A 17,904-nucleotide genomic window follows, 5' to 3' on the forward strand; every position below is an offset into this window, starting at 1 on the left:
TAGTGAGAAAAATATTAAAAATATGTACATTTAATATGAATAAAATTAAAAGCTTATTAATTTCTAAAACAGATATAATGAATTTTAAGACTTTCTTTAATTTTAAAAAATATGTTGAAAATTAATGGAATTGGGTCTGATGAAATAGGCTAAAGTCTCATAACTTAGTGAAACAAGATTTCAAATCTTACTAAAAGAGATATTTATACTTAATACTTGATCATGTCTTGAATACGATTATTTTTTATAAAAGAATATCTATAAACAATCAAAAAATAAAATATGTTGAAAGTATTCCTTTAGTTCTCAAATATAAAAAAATTTTAATTGATTTACACAATTTAATAAAATCTATTAATCTCAATAATTATATCTAAAATTAAAAAATTTGGATTAGAATGTCCTTGTGACTAATGAGACAAGTTTTTTTTTGTGGAAATAAAATTTAACTTTTTGAGGGGCAATTTGAAAAAAAAATTAATAAATGTTTCTTGAATTTTATATTTTCTCTTATACTAAAAACAATAAAATGTATTGTAGTTTATCTTATAATAAAAAAACAGATGGAGCATAAACCAAACTTTCATGTGGTTTTTCTGTTTTTTTTTTTTCATATAAGCAAAACAATTTTCAAGAAGTATTTATCAGATCGTTCTTTAACTGTTGTTCATTAAATTATATTATCATTAAATTAAAGGGAAAATACAGGATTTATTACAAGGACGTTTTAGTTTAAACTTTTTAATTTTAGACATAATTATTAGATAGGATTAATTTTTTTAAACCGTGCGAGTTGATTTGAAAAAACAGGTAAAAAAAAAACTGCATAAATTAATTAAAATTTAGTTATATTTAAACAGAGAGAATAAGTAATAGGATGTAGACATGCCAAATGTAGTACTTGTTTGAATTTTAATTTACATTTGATAAAAATATAAAAGGAAGATTCAATTATTTATTGAATTTGACAAAAACATATTTTAAAAGTAATTTAAATGTATTTTTAAAGGTGATCCAAATAGACTTATAGTAACTATTTTGGTCTTTTAATTTATCATTTTCAGTCCTTTTTTAAAAGACACTTCAGCTCTTTAACTTTAACTTATTTATATCCATTCCTCAATTAGTCTCATAAAAAATTTGATAAATAATCTTTAACAATAAATCCCAACAAATGATAAATGTCCCAACTCTCAATCACTCATTAATTCATTCCTCATCATTATTTTTTTAATTTATTTTTATTATTTATGTTTTCATTAAATCATTCATTTCATCTATTTTTCTTAAACTATTAATTATTTAAATTAATAAAAGTATAATTTCTAGGTGAGTTCGACACCTGAAATACTTCGAGTAATTTATTATTGCAATCTCATACACTTGTGAGAGTGATCATATATCTTAATTTTTTTTAAAAAAAAAACATGAACTTAATTTTTAAATGGAAAACCTATATAGTTCGAGCATAAGAGAGAAGCTTAATAATTCAAACTATGTAAGACTATTTTTTCCTTTACTTATAAAGCGAGGGAGGGAGGGAGAGATGCATAGCCCAACTCCAACTTCACTGCCCCACCCATTGGAAGAAGGAAAGGTCACAAGCCCAAATCGAACTGATTCGGCCCATTCTCACAAACCCAAATACATAAAATTTCTGGTCCCGCACTAGGAACTAGGAATTCATTTAATTAGGGACAAAATCAGTAAGTCACAGGAGTGAAACTAGTAACACTAAGTTGCAGGTTGCAGCTAACTCAAAAACACCAACAAGAACATCACTTTTTGGCACGGGCTGGATGATGGCATACCTGGTACCTATCTTCAAACTTAAAATCATGAAGATCCTCATATTGGCATTATAACAGAGAAATCAGTAGTGAGGCAAAATTGAACTTACAATGTTACAGGGGGATTTCAATGTTTCCCTCGCGGCACGCTGGGACCAAACTGGGATGTCTTGGTATGTTTTTTCTTGTATTTCCAGAACTCATCTTTCTTCTTTTTATCTTTAACCATGCCCATCTTACTGTTAATAATCCCCAGTATAGCACTCCTATCCTTCCTGTTTTTAGTGGCAACTTTTACATCCAGAATCGCCCTAAGCTTCTTGTAAGAGATGGGATCCGGGACTTGTCCACTTTTGACCATCTTCTTGTGATAGAAAAATGCCCTTTTAAAATCTCTTACGCGAACATAGGCATATATCATTGTTGAATAAGTTACTGAATCGGGTTTTAGATTCAGAACTGCCATCTCTTTCAACAACTGTGGCAACTTTGAGTGTTGCCCTCCTCTTGCATAGGCGTTCATCAGCATATTATATGTCATCACTGTTGGGTGCAGTCCAATCTTACCAAATTCAGATATTACGTCCCTTGCTTCGACGTAGTGGCCTTGTTTAGCAAATCCATCAAGAAGAGTATTAAATGTAACCCGCGTTCCTTCAATTTTGTCACTGATCATCAACTTCCATATTTTCATCAATGTTTGGGTATCCCCGGCCCGCCTATATGCATCAAGGAGAGCAGTGTAGGTTTCTATGGAGGGTTTGAGGCCCTCTTTTTGCATGTTTTCAAACGCCATGTAAGCTTTCTCATGCCAACCGCTTACTGAATAAGCATGAATTAGAGCTGTGTAAGAATGTGAAGTGGGTTTTATACCAGCTTTCTTCATCTTCAAGAATGCATCAGCAGCCACGTCACTCATTTTCTTCTGCTTCCCATATGCATTGATTAGGCAAGTATATGATTTGGCATCTGGATTCAGGCCAGCATCCTCCATTTCTGCCATCAGCTTCTCCACAACCTGAGGCTGCATTCTTCTACTGTATGCATACATTAAAATGTTAAATGTAGCTGCAGTGGGCTTAATCCCTTTAGCTTTCATCTCAACAAAAAGACCTTCAGCTTCCTCTATGTAGTTGGATTTAATAAATGCATCCATCAGCGTGTTGTACACAATTGCATTTGAAGAGACTCCTTTTGTTTCCATTTCTGATTGGATGATCAGAGCTTCCTTAATCAATCTCTCATCACAAAATGATTTGATTAATGCACCAAAGACTTCCTCGCTCCATCTGACTCCTTTTCTGTTCATTTTCTCAAAAAATTGCCACGCATCCTTTGCACTATGGCCAAGTTTTCTAATTATTGTAATCACAATAGAGCATGTCACGTGATCTGGACGTATATTATCATGTTCCATTGACTCATACAGCTTCCAGGCATCTTCATACCTAGGATAGCGAGGCAAGCATCAATAAAAAGTCTTGAGATATGAAGATTTGAAAGGAAATGCTACCCAAGTCATATTTTAAAATATCAAGTTCCAAGAAACGAATTGAATGCAATAATTCAAATTATTTTCTCTAAAATTGCACATTGCTTGAAGTTTGGAAGCGGCACTGGATCCTTACACAGATGAGATTATCTGCAATATCTTAATTCTACAACAAGAAATTGCACGAGATAGTTAAGAGAGAGAAATTAACACAAATATCAGGAAAGGTTCCACAATCTATCTACAGACATGATGACCCACCACAAAATGCACCAAAACGAAATGCGTAGAAAAGTTAACTTCTAGACAAGTAGAACACGTAAAAGCTCCAAGAATTTCATACCTCCCACTATATAAAAGACCTGAAGTAGCAGCATTATAAACACGAACATCTCTGAACTCCTTGCTGGACGGTAAGTTTCTGAAGAGAACCATCAACTTATCACCCATGCCTGCTCTTCCTAACACTGGAAACAACACACTACATGCCCGAGGCGTAACAAGCGATGGTTCCTGCAATCTCATCCACTCGAAGAAATACATACAGTCAAATAGACGACCTTCCTCCCCAAGAAATCCCAACACCTCGAGGCACTTTGTCTTATCAACGCGTCCCTCGTAAACGTTCAAAACCTCCCCTAATGTCAGATTTTCCGGCAAGTTTCTTGCAATTTGAACAATCTCCCCAACCACACCCCCAGGCGATTCCTTCCTCTCCAGTAACTCCTCCTGTTCCTCAACAAACGAGTAGTCGGGATTCAAATCAATTTCAGTTTCTTCAACAGACTCGGCATCCGAAGCAAGATGCCATGAAACGCGACGGTTCTTCTGGAGGGTTAATTTTCCTTCGTGTTGAGGGTCTTGGTCAGAGGTTGAAGCGCGAGACTTGAAGAATCTGTAAATAGGATCATCTGGGTCCTCTACTTGTTCTCGCATTGCCACTGCGTCTATTTCCTCCTCCTCCTCCTCATCCCTTTGTTCTTCTTCGAGTAACGGAAGAAAAATGGGGCCTGAAGAATGAGGAGCACAAAGCGAGAGCAAGTTTGGGGTTTTATAGCACAAAAACAGGGAGGGTTTTGAAAATTTGTGAGGTGAATTAAAACGGCGAACGAAGATGCGGGAAGGTAGGAATTGGTGATGGATGAGAGCCATGGCTCTACACAGATTATCTTCCCATTTGATTTTTGGAGTTGAGCGTTCTTGTTAAGTCCATTTGCGGTTATTTAAATTATTATTTTAGGCAAGTTTTAGTTGGGGAAAAAAATATTTGAGTGGATTTTCTTTAATCTTTAGCCGTTTATTATACATACATCCACATTTTATAGTACTAACAGACATGGTGAAATTTTTTCGACCGAAAACAAAAAAAGAAAATACATGGTGAAATTTGATCAGTCAGAGAACTTATCCAAAAGATTTTTTACCAGAGATTTTTTTTAATTTAAAAATTACTTTTTTCTCTTCCTTTTTTTTTTCCAAATATAGAAGGCAAGCTGACGTTTGAAAAGAAGGAAATCATACAAAACTAACCACCACATAAACTCTTTCCCCGATCAACTTTTCTCTCGATTTATGCTTGTCATCTAGCGTAGCAGATGGCCATGCTGATTTAATATAAAATTAGTATCATCAATTAATAATTTTTTTCTACAAAAAAAAAACTGAATTCAAACGGATCTTATCAAAATTAAAAATTAAAAAATAAATGGTATACCACTGTGATGAAAATTTTTTTTTTTTGGACAACAAAAAAGATACGATAATAAATTAACAAAGATTATAACGTTTCTTTTTTAACAATCATTTTCAAGAGACCTTGTATAGTAAGAGATTTTGTCAACATAAATCAATTCACATAACAAAGAGTCATTATTATTGGCCGTAAAGTCCAACGGTTTAGCTTACGCTTTTCTCCATAATGTTTTCATTCTGGCAATGGTCCTTGATCCTTGTTGATCATGACCAATAACAAAATAGTTTCGCATAAATCCAGCAGCAGGATCAGCCAGTTCATCTGATGCCTGAGTTTCGCATTAATGTCAAATAGTTTCGAGAAACAACATGTGCAAACTACTCCAACTTGGAGGACCGGAAAAAAAAAAAAAAAAACTGCAGATGAAAACAAGGGCATCATTGAAGGGGGAACCTGTTTTCATATAAACTTCCAGTACCTGGGAAAACATCAAGAGGAATGGATTAACATACCAAAGCAAGAGGTGGGCACTTCAGATGCTTGATGAGGTACTATTGTTTATGGTCCACTCCTATGACATTGAATAACCACAAGTGTCCAGACGGAAAATATCTGAAGCAGCTTTCCAGGTCTCCAATTGGGGATATCTTGCTTTCTTCAGGCTGAGGTGGATAAGGGTTTGCCTACATCCTTGACGTATCAAAGTGAATCCCACAAAATCCGACTCGATATGAGAGCAATACATTTTACTAAAGATGCAGAAACTGAATTATGGAACATCACTAACTCAAAATTGAGGCATCTAATTTACTCTATTCCCAATCACATTTAACTTAACTATCTGAAATGTTAATCGTCTGCTGCAAAATAAATATTACAGATGAGGAATTAGTTCTCATGAATATCTGTCAAACCATGTTGGGCCTCTGCGGCAGCAGTAGATTATAGAACTTATCATGCAAGAAGAAACTCTTTCCCTTGTTATCTACAGCTTTTTTCCACCCACACCAGCCCGCGTTCACTATTTTCTTCAGATCATCCGTGCCTGTGTAGTGTGGATCAAGAATTAAAAAAGCGCAGTCTCCACTTGCTTCATTGTAATCCACTCCCAACAGTGTATAAGCAAGTACACCGCCACCTGCATTTTAAATTCAAGTGCTGAGAAAGACATATCTTTTGTTCCTCCCCCCTTCCAAAAATTTTCCGGGAGCAGCTGAGGCAAATAATTACTTTTGTAGTGATCATAACCAGAAAACGTGATTAATGATACCTCAAGTCTCCCCACATCAAAAGTAACATATACATAGATGGCGGATGAAACACAGAGTACATCGTCTACTAACCAATCATAACAGGAGTTCCTTGGGTCTCAAAGTGCAATGCCAACTCCCGACATTTTTCTGGAAGCTCGGCTCCAGATCTAACATTGATTACTTTGCAAGTAACCTGATAAAGAGAGAGCCCAGGCAAACCACAAAGAATACATTGTTCATTATGTAATCTAAAATAATGAGCAAACCTTTTTCCATGCTACAGGTCAAAGCATTCTCATATAACCACTGGAAATTTTCTGATGCATATACTTTTTATGAAATAGATCAATGTTTATGCACCCTGTTTTGCATTAAAGAGTACATCTAAATTCTAGGTGGAGGCAATGTCCAATTGAGCCAACCCCAAGAACCCAACCTCATCCGTGTGACTATAATATTGTAACACTACAGCTCAAATTTTACAAGCAGTTGAAACAATGGTATACTTACACCCAGAAGTTTCTCTAAAACAAAGCTCAACTCAATGGCACCAATCCATTCTCTTGAACCAATAAAAGAGGGATCCTTATCACCAATCTCAACAAGTGACTGCTGTATTTCCCTGAAAAGTCGTAGATCAGGCTGATAGAACTGATAAAGTTACAAAAACATATAGGAGGAAATCAAGGGGAACAAAAGGGGTGGAAGAACAAAACTCTGCTGGATCATGCATTGGTCCTACGGATCCTGAGTGCAAGGGAAAGTAAGTACTGTTGTAATGATGTTTTTGGGGCTGCCTAGGGGTTTAGCCTATGTTGGGAGTGGTGCATGTTATTTTTTTGGGTTTTATTAGTCTCTCTGCTGGTAAGGAGGGGTATTATGGATTATTTTGCATTGTGAGTGTGGTTAGGAGAGTCTGGCCTCTCGAATGCCAATGGTTCAGCGTTAGTGTTTCTCTGTGAATCAGTTCTTGAGTTGTCTGTTTTGATTTCAGTTTGGTTGTAACGGGAATAGGGTTTTGCCAGAATCAGTGGGCTCATATAACACTAATTCGGTTCATTTTGATTTATAATAGAAAAACATCAGCATTTCCCCTCATTTATTTCTTCTGCTGTCTCTTTTCTGGCTTTATTTACTGTTATATCGGCAGGGTTCTATCACAGGCTTAATGACACGTGATTATATAAAGCCATTAGTTGACAAGTAAACATTGAACAAGAATGACCACACTGTTTAGTTTGAATTAGAAACTATGAAGTATTTGAATAATCAATTGCACACAGAACCAGAACACAACAGAGCCTCAAGCTCAAGGAATAAAGAGCCAACAACTGAAAATAAGATAAACTTGAGAAATATCACAAGAAATTATCACATTCCACACCACCACCATTCCAAAAACAAAATAAAATCATTAGAGGTAAATACCTATGAGAAGGCACATCTATAGATGTGTAATTCTGTAGTCTGAACCAAGAGATAATAGTCTGTAGAGAGCGATAAGCACAACCCCAACCCTACAAAGTTGAGTGATTAATTTTGTGACAATGATGATCTTGCAATCATTTATCCAAGCAGTAATATGTGATATCCCTATTGGGACTTGGGAGCATACAAAGCTGACTATCTAAAATATCTCAACAATGACTAATGGAGTGTGTGCTTTGCATAAATACCTACCAGAGATAAACATGTAATTTTGACATGCTAAAATCATTAGAATGCAGCAGGGTCGAAATTACCGAATCATTAAAACCATCCTGAAGATAATGGTGGTATTCATAGGAACCTTGTACAAGGGAAACAATCCCTCCAGCAACTGCATAAAAAATCACAAAATCACAAGGCAAGGAATAATTATATTAATATAGAAAACAGGCAACTTACCTCCACCGCTAGGTATTCCAATATGTACATCCCTGAGCAATGTAGAACCTGATGTTGCCCCCAAAAGAAATGCCAAGGTTTATGCATGGTTAATGAAATAAGTGATGCTATGATTAAAAAACTTAACTGGAAAGCAGCAGATGCAGCCATAATTAACATCACCTAGAGCATAAAGAAGTTTTTATTTGCACATTATTATTACCCTTCAGCAGGGACTCACTCCCACTGCTTTTCAATCTTGAAAAATCCAAGGCATTAGCAATTCTTAGAAGGGGCCGATCATAAGGCAATCCTAGCCTTGAGTGTAAGGATCTTCTAACTTCAACTTCAGAAAGCAAAAATGAATTCACAAATCAGTATCATTCACACATATCAGAAATGGAAGAAAAGGAAGCAAAAGCAAAAGCATTTAAACAGATATATATTCCTCTCTGCAAACCTCCATGCCAAACACAGCATACTCCTTATTCAGTTATTTTCCAATCAAGATAATGAATAGTATAACAATGCAAGAAACTTCGATGTCTGGAATTAGAAAGTGCAACAGCATACCTTGCTTTAATTCTGTCTCCCCAAAACTTAGTTCATAGAAAACAGTAATTGGATGCAAAACCCCAGGAGGGTCAAAGTGATAAGGAAGTAGCTGCAAATAAAATAAGTTGCTAATTAAATTTGCTAATTAATCAGAAGAATAATAGTTTGTAAGCATGCTGTGAGTGAGGTAAAAAACTAATATGAAAAAAATGAAACAAAATAGATCTCGAGAACAAAACAAAGCAAAGGTTAGGTAGAAAAGAATAAATAAATTATTGAAAGACCCAGTTGCTGTACGTTAAAAACTGACCCAATATCCTTTATTTATACTCATTCTACTCCAACCTCACAACTATACCTCACACTTTGGGTGCACTACAACTACAAGAAGTTGGACATCTGTTAACAGGGTAACTCTTTTTTGACCTACAAGACTTGTCTAACTTCTATAGACACTTCTTATAATTAAAAAAGCACAAAAAATAGATATCAGCAGGAAACAGTATTCACTAAAACGAAGATCTTTTCTCTTTCACCTCACTAACTGAAATAGATCACACTAACATTCTGTTGGAAGTGGGCTTGCTGTCTCTTGAGCCTATTAGAAAAGTCTGCCCTAGTTACCTAATATAATCTGGTTATTAGAATATTTGCTATTTATTTCTATATCCCCAAATATATGGGATTTTTCCTGCTTTAGTTTTTTGCCTGATACGATCAGATTTGATCATTCCTGTAGAATCTATATATGTACCATATTTTGAGTGAATAAACCACAAAATACAAACACAAATAATTTCATGGTATCACAGCTTTCAATGGTGTGATGGACTATCGTTCAGCATTGGGTTTTCTGGCACAGGTCCTCGCCACAAAACGTGGATTCTTCTCTGCGATCGAACTCGACAAGGGCGAACTCGTCACCTCTACGAACGCATTCGATTGGGGAAGGTCTATCGTCTACCACGATGGGCTAGTCCGACTTCGCTCTACATCCTGTCTTGCACTGTCTCATTGAGCACAACTATCTCCAGTGGTCTTGCAGCATGCTGATGATCATATGTGGTCGACAAATGGAACATTACCTAACGTGGGTTCCTCCACCACCGAATCCTTCCGAGCCTACATACGACAAGTGGTGTGCCAAGAATAATTTGGTGATGGCCTGGCTGATTCACGTGATGATGCCAAAAATTAGTGAGAATTATCTTCTTTCTACTTTTGCTAAAGAGATATGGGACTCATCCAAAACTACTTACTCTGTTAGAGAGAACACAGCAGCCATTTTTCAAGTCAAGCATCAACTACAGCCACTAGTTCAAGGTGATTTCGCTGTTACTCAATTTTTTAGTGCACTGAAACGCTTATGGCAGCAAATCGACCTATATGAGGTTCACACCTAGTCGTGCACTAAAGATGAGTTATACTACAAGCAACTGGTTGACCAATAATGTTGTTATGAGTTTCTTTTGCGCCTTAAAGGCTCATTTGAAGATGCTCGTGGCCAAATTATGAGTGTTAAACCACTGCCAACATTGGAAGAAGCCTTCAACATGATTAAATGTGAAGAAAGCCGGAAGGTACTCACTAAATCTCTAATAGGATCTTCTTTTATCTCTACTTCTCCTCTTCCTCAAGAAGTCTCGGCCTTGGCTGTTCGTGGAACACAAGAAGGTTCCAAAGGGAATGAAGCTGCTCAATGGTGTGATCATTGCAATGAAAAGGGTCACACTCGGGAAGTTTGTTGGAAATTACACAGTAAGCCCTCTAACAAACAGAAACCGAGAAGTGACAATAAAGGCATGATGGTGGGACTAGCTATAGTAGATAATGAGTCTTTAAGTACAGAAGGGCTTCTGGTCCTTCGAAAAATCTTAGACAAACATGGCAATCAACCTGCTCCTGCTTCTGGTGAGACACATATCCCTTTGATTACTCTAGCCCAAGTAGGTATTACCCTTACTTAAGCACTTAGTGGTGCTTCTTCTTCTAACCACTTTTGGATAGTAGACTCTGGAGCTACAGATCATATCACCGGTTACAAGGAGCTTTTTTTTGAATTTACTGAATTCAAAGAACATGATGTGGTGGAAGTAGCTAATAGGCAGTTTGCTAAGGTTATGGGAACAGGCATAATGATCATTTCTGAAAGAATAATATTAAGAAATGTTTTCTATGTCCCTGACATTAAGTGCAGCTTGCTATCTGTGCATAGAATTGTACATCATATTAATTGTCTTGTTGTTTTTGACAAATCTGGGTGTGTTTTTCAGGATTTGGCCTTAGGGGAGATGATTGGCAATGCTAAGGAGTGGCACGGACTCTATTATCTTCAAGGAACCGTATCAAAAGCACATATTTCTCATGTCTTTACTTCTATGTCTATGAATGATGTTCATTCGTGGTGTTCTAGGTTAGGCTACCCTAGTCTAAGCTACTTGCAAGCTTTGTTTCCCAATATTAGTAATAAAATTATTGCTGACTTCCATTGTGAAACTTGCCACTTTGCTAAACAAACTCGCAATTCTTATCCTAGTCTTTCTTACAATCCCACTAAGCCATTTACTCTCATCCACAGTGATGTATAGGGTCCATCTAAAATTGAAACTAATTCTAAAGCTCAAAGTTTTCTCATTTATTGATGATCACACTTGGTTAACATGGATCTTTCTTATGAGGAATAAGTCCAAAGTTTTCTCTATTTTCAAAAATTTCTACATGTTAGTCGAAACTCAATTTCAAACTTAAATTTAGATTCTTAGGAGTGATAATGGAAAGGAGTATTTGAATTCTCTATTTACAAAATTTTGTAACTTACATGGTGTTCATCACCAAACGTCTTGCGCATATTCTCCACAACAAAATGGTGTTTCTAAAAGAAAAAGTAGGCACCTTCTTGAAGTTGCTTGTGCACTCATGATGCACAACAATGTGCCTAATAGATTTTGGGGAGATGCCATTCTTACCACTGCATATTTAATCAATCGTATGCCTTCTAAACCTTTAAATCTTTCCACTCCTCTTAAGAAATTTCTTGAACATTTTCCTAATTCTCCTTTAATTTTATCCATTTCTCCTAAAGTGTTTGGCTGCACTGCTTTTATTTACACTTAGGGAGGAAGTAAACTTGACTCCCATGCCTTAAAATGCATTTTTCTGGGATATTCTTCATCCCAAAAGGGCTACAAATGTTTTTCTCCTTCTACTAATAAGGTTTATGTGACTATGAATGTCAAATTTCTTGAAAATCAGTTTTTTTTTTCCAAATCACCCATTCAGGGGGAGAAGACTTCTGAGATCTCTAAGTATGAATGGATCATTTGTGAAACCGAGCAAGCTTATTCCACTAATTTTGATCAGCATGAGCCCCATACTTCAATACCTCATTCCCAATCAGACTTATCTTTTCCTTCTGAAAACAGCCCAGAAAATTCTCTCTCACTATCTACCAGCACTGAATCTTTATCCACCAGGTCCAGATTTCAAGATATTAATCCATTTGAGCCTTTGAATCTTGTTTCTGAAACAAATTCAGCTGAGATTATGGTGGAATAGCCTTTAAATGCCTCTGAACAGCAACATGGTGGGTATGAGTCCATTGCTACAACAAGGCAAAGTCAAGAGTCTGCACCTGAACCAAGTCTGGAAGATGTACACTGGCTGATTGCCTTAAGAAAAGCGAAAAGGAGTTGCACTCAACATCCCATTGGCAGGTATGTTTCATACAAGAAGTTGTCTCCTCATCTAAGAACCTTTGTTGCTAATGTTGAGAAGCTCAAAATACCCAAAAGTTATGATGAAGCTGTAGCAAATCCAAAATGAAGGGAAGCAATTAATGAGGAACTACAAGCTCTTCACAAGAATAAAACCTAGAGGCTTACAGAGCTACCTAAGGGAAAATCAATTGTGAGTAGCAAGTGGGTCTTCACAATCAAGTAGAACCCAGATGGGACGATCAATAAATACAAAGCTCGTCTGATTGCTCGAAAGTTCACACAAACCTACGGTATTGATTACCAAGAAACCTTTGCTCCAGTAGCTAAACTTAACACTATTAATGTCCTGTTATCCATTGCTACAAATTTAGATTGGCCATTACATGAATTGGATGTTAAAAATGCATTCCTAAATGGTGATCTCAAGAAGGAAGTATATATGGAGGTACCTCTAGGCTTGAGGAACACGGGAAACTCAAATAAAATTTGCCGACTTTTCAAATCTCTCTATGGACTAAAACAGTCTCCAAGGGCTTGGTTCGACAAGTTCAATCAAGCAATAAAGAAACAAGGATATACTCAATGCCAAGCAGATGATACCTTATCTGTGAAACAATGTAGTTCAAAAATTACTGCTCTTATTGTATATGTGAATGACATTGTTCTCGCAAGAAATGATGCTGAGGAGATTGTCAACTTAAAAAAGAAACTTGCTGTTGAATTTGACATCAAGGATCTTGGAAATCTAAGATACTTCTTGGGCATGGAGGTAGCCAGGACCAAGAAAGGGATTAGCATGTCTCAACACAAGTATGTTATTGACTTGCCAAAAGAAACCGGAATGTTGGGGGCTCGACCAGTACACACACTTATGGAGCTTATTCAAAAATTGATGATTAGGCCAGATGATAAAGCAATTGACAAAGAAAGATACCAAAAATTGGCAGGAAAATTAATCTATTTGTCCTACACAAGACCTGACATTTGCCATCCTATAAGTGTAGTAGGTCAGTTTTCTAGTAGTCCTCAAACAGAACATATGACAGCTGTGTATCGGACTCTCAAATACCTAAAGAAAATGCTAGGACAAGGCTTGTTCTTTGAGAAAGGTAACTCTAGAAGTATAGAGATGTTCACTCATGCAGATTGGGGAGGTTCAAAAAGTGATAAACACTCTACTATTGGGTATTTCTCCCATGTGTGGGGTAATCTTGTGACATGGAGAAGTAAAAAACAGCCTTTTGCATAAAGAAGCTCGGCAGAATCTGAATATCGAGCATTATCCTTAGGGGTATGTGAAGGAATGTGAATTATCAGACTTCTAAGGGAGCTGAAGATGGATGTGAATTCTCCAATCAAGGTTTGGTGTGATACATGTCAGCCATAAAAATTGCCAAAAATCCAATTCAACGTGATCAAATGAAACATGTAGAAATTGATCAGCACTTCATCAGAGAAAAAATTGAGAGAAAAATAATTGACCTAGCATATATTCCTTTAGGCCAACAGATTGCTGATGTAATGATAAAATCATTGACTCAAGACAAGTTCAAAGGATTTAGAAGCAAGCTAAGAAAGATCAATATCTACTCACCAGCTTGAGGGGGAGTGTTGAAAGTGGGCTTGTTGTCTCTTGGGCCCATTAGAAAAGTCTGCCCTAGTTACCTAATATAACCTGGTTATTAGAATATTGCTATTTATTTTTATATCCCCAAATATATGGGATTTTTCCTGTTTTAGTTTTTTTGCTCGATACGATCAGATTTGGTCATTCCTGTAGCATCTATATATGTACCCTGTTTTGAGTGAATAAAGCATGAAATACAAACACAAATAATTTCTTATTCATAGGGACATCTATAAATATTATTTTTTTGAAAATTAATGACATGCACACCCAAGGCTGATACTTCTCATCTCGTTCTCTTTGCTAGGAGACTGTATTATAAGGATAGGTTCCAAAAGGTTTTGTATCCAGTAGCATTTACACTCTCATAAGTCATAATCCTTAGCAAACAAAGGTACCATGGATCTGATTCTTTTCACTAAATAGTTTTGGTTATTGCTTAATTACTCTATGGAGAAAGGCTAAAGAAGTTATTTACGATCGTAAGATATCTAATAAACTTAAAGGAAAGTTTTATTGAATTACCATAAGACCAACTATGTTATATGATAGTGAATGTTGGGCTTTAACGGGACAACAAAAGTATAAAATTGAAATAGCAAAGATGATAATGTTGAAATGGATGTGCAAGCATATATGTAAAGATAAAATCCGAATTGAGCACATATGAAGAAAAGAGAGCATGGCACCTATTGAGGGAGAAATGGTAGAAAACCGTTTGAGATAATTTAGACATGTACAAAAAAGACCACGAGAGGCACCGGTAAGGAAAGTGGAAAAAATAATTGAGCCCTGTTAAGAGAAGTAGAGGAAGGCCAAAAAGAACATTTATGGAAGTTGTTGATCGAAACCTCTTAGTTAACAACATTCCTAAAAACTTGATAAATGATAGAGTACAATAATATTATACAATCCATGTAGCCAACCCCACCTAATGGGATAAGGCTAGTAGTTGTTGTGGTTGCTGTTGTTGTATTACTTAATTACTCTTTGAACTTGATATGTAAAGAAATAAAGAATGAATAGTTTTAGTTAGTTAGGAAGTTAATAGTTAGGATTTGCTAGAATAATTAGTAAAGAAGCCTATATAAAGGGATCCTAAATGTGAGTCAATGCTATGCTAAATTGAAAATCCCAGAAATATAGTTGGTTCCTCTCTCTTCTCTCTCATCTCTTATCTCTCTTTTCTATTTCCCTACTCTGTTTCTCTCTCTCTCTCCTTCTACCTTATCAGAACTGTTCTACAACAATTCAACAGATCTCAAAATGAAATATATTTCTAAGTTCATGGCATACTATTATATGTAACCACTCTGGTCCTGCCTATGGACCATTGAGAAGTCCAAAAAAACAAAAATGGTTCAGAAATATTCATATAAGATCACCCTATCTCCAGGAGCATGTAAAGAAACATGGAGACAGGTCCATAGTAGCTCCCTTTGTTAGATTAGGACCTTGTTCTAAACTGAAACGTGAAAGCATAGAACCATGAAAAGCTTTTGTAACAGAATGAGAATGCACTGCCTCACCTGAGGGTGTTTTTCCAAAAGGTTGGGCAAGAATAAGTTCATTAGTGTATTTATCTGGTCTACTAAACCAGGGATGACTAAACATGAAACTGCATAACTAAGTGAGAGCTCCTTTGCTGCATAGCAGAGTATATCAAGTTTAATGTCTACTACGAGTAGTCTGGCTTCTTCCTCGACTGAAAGCAATGATTTAATATTCAATTAGAAAGTTAAGAAACAAATTCAAAACTAAATCCATATATTCAATGAACAGATATTTGACAGGAGGTATGGCCCTCAAATCCTGACCTGGAAGATACTCGGCAAAAGGGGCAGCAGGACTTGAGGACTTCTCTAAGCTATTAAAGAGAACACTAACTTGGATGCTATCTGCATTCTAAGCAGAAAAAAGTCTCACAAAATGGATACAATAGCCATTTGACTATTTATGAAGCACGTACAAAAGCAAACAAACAAGCAACAGCATCATCAAGTTCCACCAGATAATATTAGGAAAAATATTAAAAGGAAGGAAAATTTGAAAAAGAAGAAAAAGCCAATCATTTTTCTTACCTCCACGGAAAATATGGGTATGCCTGCTTTACTTTTCAAGGAAAAGTAAGAACATGACAACGAATTTGAATCATAGTCATCATCTCCTACAGCCAAAGGCCAGGCCTTGGAGAGATCTGTGTTAAAGTCTAATTGTACACCTCGGATAATGGCTGGTGGAGGTTGGTCCACGGAGGCTTTGCTTGATGTCTCTAACATGTACACCGCTCGTGGATCTCTTAACTTGGCAATAACAGCTTCAGTTGCACGAGAAAATGCTTTCTCAATATCTGTGCAACAAAATTTATCCATTAAATACTGTCTGTACAATGTGGTAAAATATAGACCAAAAATAAGTTTACCAATGTTTTCATATTACTCAGGTATAGTTGCAAAATTTGAAACACAATTTCTTTCTGTTAAACCATCAAAACTACTGCTAGCCTTTTTATGGCTAACAATTATTATCATTTTCACCAACCAACATCCCTAGCAACAAATTCCCGCAGTTTCCCTCCTTCAATAGCATCGCAAACTACACCTCAAGCATTTTCCAGTAAGATCATCACCAATCTCCCATTGATATGAAGTAGCTGATCAATGGATTCCAAAGAGGAAGGCTATCGTATAGTATCTAATTATCTAAATACAATATAAAGCTCAATCACTAGACTGCTCAATTACAGGTTAGAGTAATCAAAACAAATTGGTGATGCCAGGAAACCTACCACGGGGATTGTTTACGGCGTAATACACCGGCAACTTAACTGGAAGTTCGCACCGAATCAAACAGCCCTTCTCCCATACATACTTCTCTGGATGATCTTCGTATGCAACTGATGTAACAGATTCAAGGCTTGTTTCATGTCCGCTCCCGGAGACAAAAAACCGTATGTCACTGGCATCTAAACCTGCAACTGCTCCTACCACTGGTTGATTTTCACATTGGCCTTCTCCATAAAGAAGCTTCCTTAATCCACGAGCAGCATCGATGGATTTATGAGCATTTTTCTCGAAACCGAAGTTTCCAAAGGTTAAGGCTCCAATGATCTCAAATCCTTTTATTATCAAAGTCCGAAGTTCTTCTGCTCAGAATACGAAAATTATGTGATCTTCTGAAATCGTTCCCCACCCCCCCCTCCGGAAATAAACGAATTTGAAAAATGCTAGAAATGAGCAAGCAGGAAAGTTGAGTGGTTCCCAACGAAAGCGAGGAGTGATGATGAATTACAGAAAATAGTGACCTGATTCTTGGCGTAAATCTGGAGAAGTGGAGTCGGAGGAAGGAAGTGCGTGGATGCATCTGAGAGAGGAGACGATGGTGAGTGGCGGGAGAAATGGAGATCCGACGAGCCAGTGGATTCCGGGACCAGATTCAGCGTTGTGGAAGACGATCGTTGGGCAGAGAATTTTGACGGCCCCCATCTATTCAGATTCCGTAGATACTTCTCTGCGATGCTTTCTAGTAACACCCAAGGAGAGATCATCGGTTCATTTCGACGGCGGTTTGTTCTTGTCTGATTTTTGTTATATAGCTAATGAAAAATGGTGTTTCGTAAAACATAAAATGAAAAATAATAATAATAAATTCATGTATTTTTTTTATATTCTCTCTTATTTTTAAAAAATAATAATTTCAAAACATTTAAAAAATATTTTTATTTTTTTATTTTTTAAAATGATATTTAAGTTTTTTAAATATGTTACTATCACTCTATCAGAACAGATTATTAAATGAACCCTTGTTTCGATTCTTCTCTTTTTCTTTTTTTAATCTTTTACTTATTTAATCTTCTCTTGGAATTTTATTTTTGTGTCAGAACTCACAACTCTCCTCTTGTCTCTTGTTTGA

The 17,904-nt window shown here is 36.3% G+C and overlaps 2 protein-coding genes across 5 annotated transcripts; both read right to left on the reverse strand.

The window, feature by feature from the left end:
• Positions 1–1,485: 1,485 nt before the first annotated feature.
• On the reverse strand, positions 1,486–4,482 carry LOC129310135 (pentatricopeptide repeat-containing protein At5g50280, chloroplastic). Of its 3 annotated transcripts, none has more exons than XM_054952001.1 (3): positions 3,626–4,482; positions 1,901–3,238; positions 1,486–1,818 (listed from the first exon to the last, which is right to left on the reverse strand). In XM_054952001.1, the coding sequence occupies exons 1-2, from the start codon at positions 4,432–4,434 to the stop codon at positions 1,918–1,920; spliced, it is 2,130 nt and encodes a 709-aa protein (XP_054807976.1). In that variant the 5' UTR covers positions 4,435–4,482; the 3' UTR covers positions 1,486–1,818; positions 1,901–1,917. The 3 variants fall into 3 exon arrangements, with proteins under 3 accessions (XP_054807976.1, XP_054807977.1, XP_054807975.1); XM_054952002.1 differs by having other exon boundaries at positions 1,486–1,822; XM_054952000.1 differs by having other exon boundaries at positions 1,486–3,238.
• A 930-nt stretch (positions 4,483–5,412) lies between these two features.
• Positions 5,413–17,590, reverse strand: LOC129308365 (probable Ufm1-specific protease). Of its 2 annotated transcripts, XM_054949445.1 has the most exons (13): positions 17,297–17,590; positions 16,781–17,137; positions 16,074–16,342; positions 15,810–15,897; positions 15,522–15,697; positions 8,668–8,758; positions 8,318–8,440; positions 8,116–8,163; positions 7,971–8,047; positions 7,657–7,745; positions 6,739–6,850; positions 6,319–6,421; positions 5,413–6,113 (listed from the first exon to the last, which is right to left on the reverse strand). In XM_054949445.1, the coding sequence occupies exons 1-13, from the start codon at positions 17,475–17,477 to the stop codon at positions 5,884–5,886; spliced, it is 1,944 nt and encodes a 647-aa protein (XP_054805420.1). In that variant the 5' UTR covers positions 17,478–17,590; the 3' UTR covers positions 5,413–5,883. The 2 variants fall into 2 exon arrangements, with proteins under 2 accessions (XP_054805420.1, XP_054805421.1); XM_054949446.1 differs by lacking the exons at positions 15,522–15,697; positions 15,810–15,897.
• Between the last annotated feature and the right edge of the window lie 314 nt (positions 17,591–17,904).

This window comes from Prosopis cineraria, unplaced genomic scaffold (genome assembly GCF_029017545.1).
Source record: "Prosopis cineraria cultivar Desert tree isolate PC_DT_omini unplaced genomic scaffold, ASM2901754v1 PC4, whole genome shotgun sequence".
Lineage (NCBI taxonomy): Eukaryota > Viridiplantae > Streptophyta > Magnoliopsida > Fabales > Fabaceae > Prosopis > Prosopis cineraria.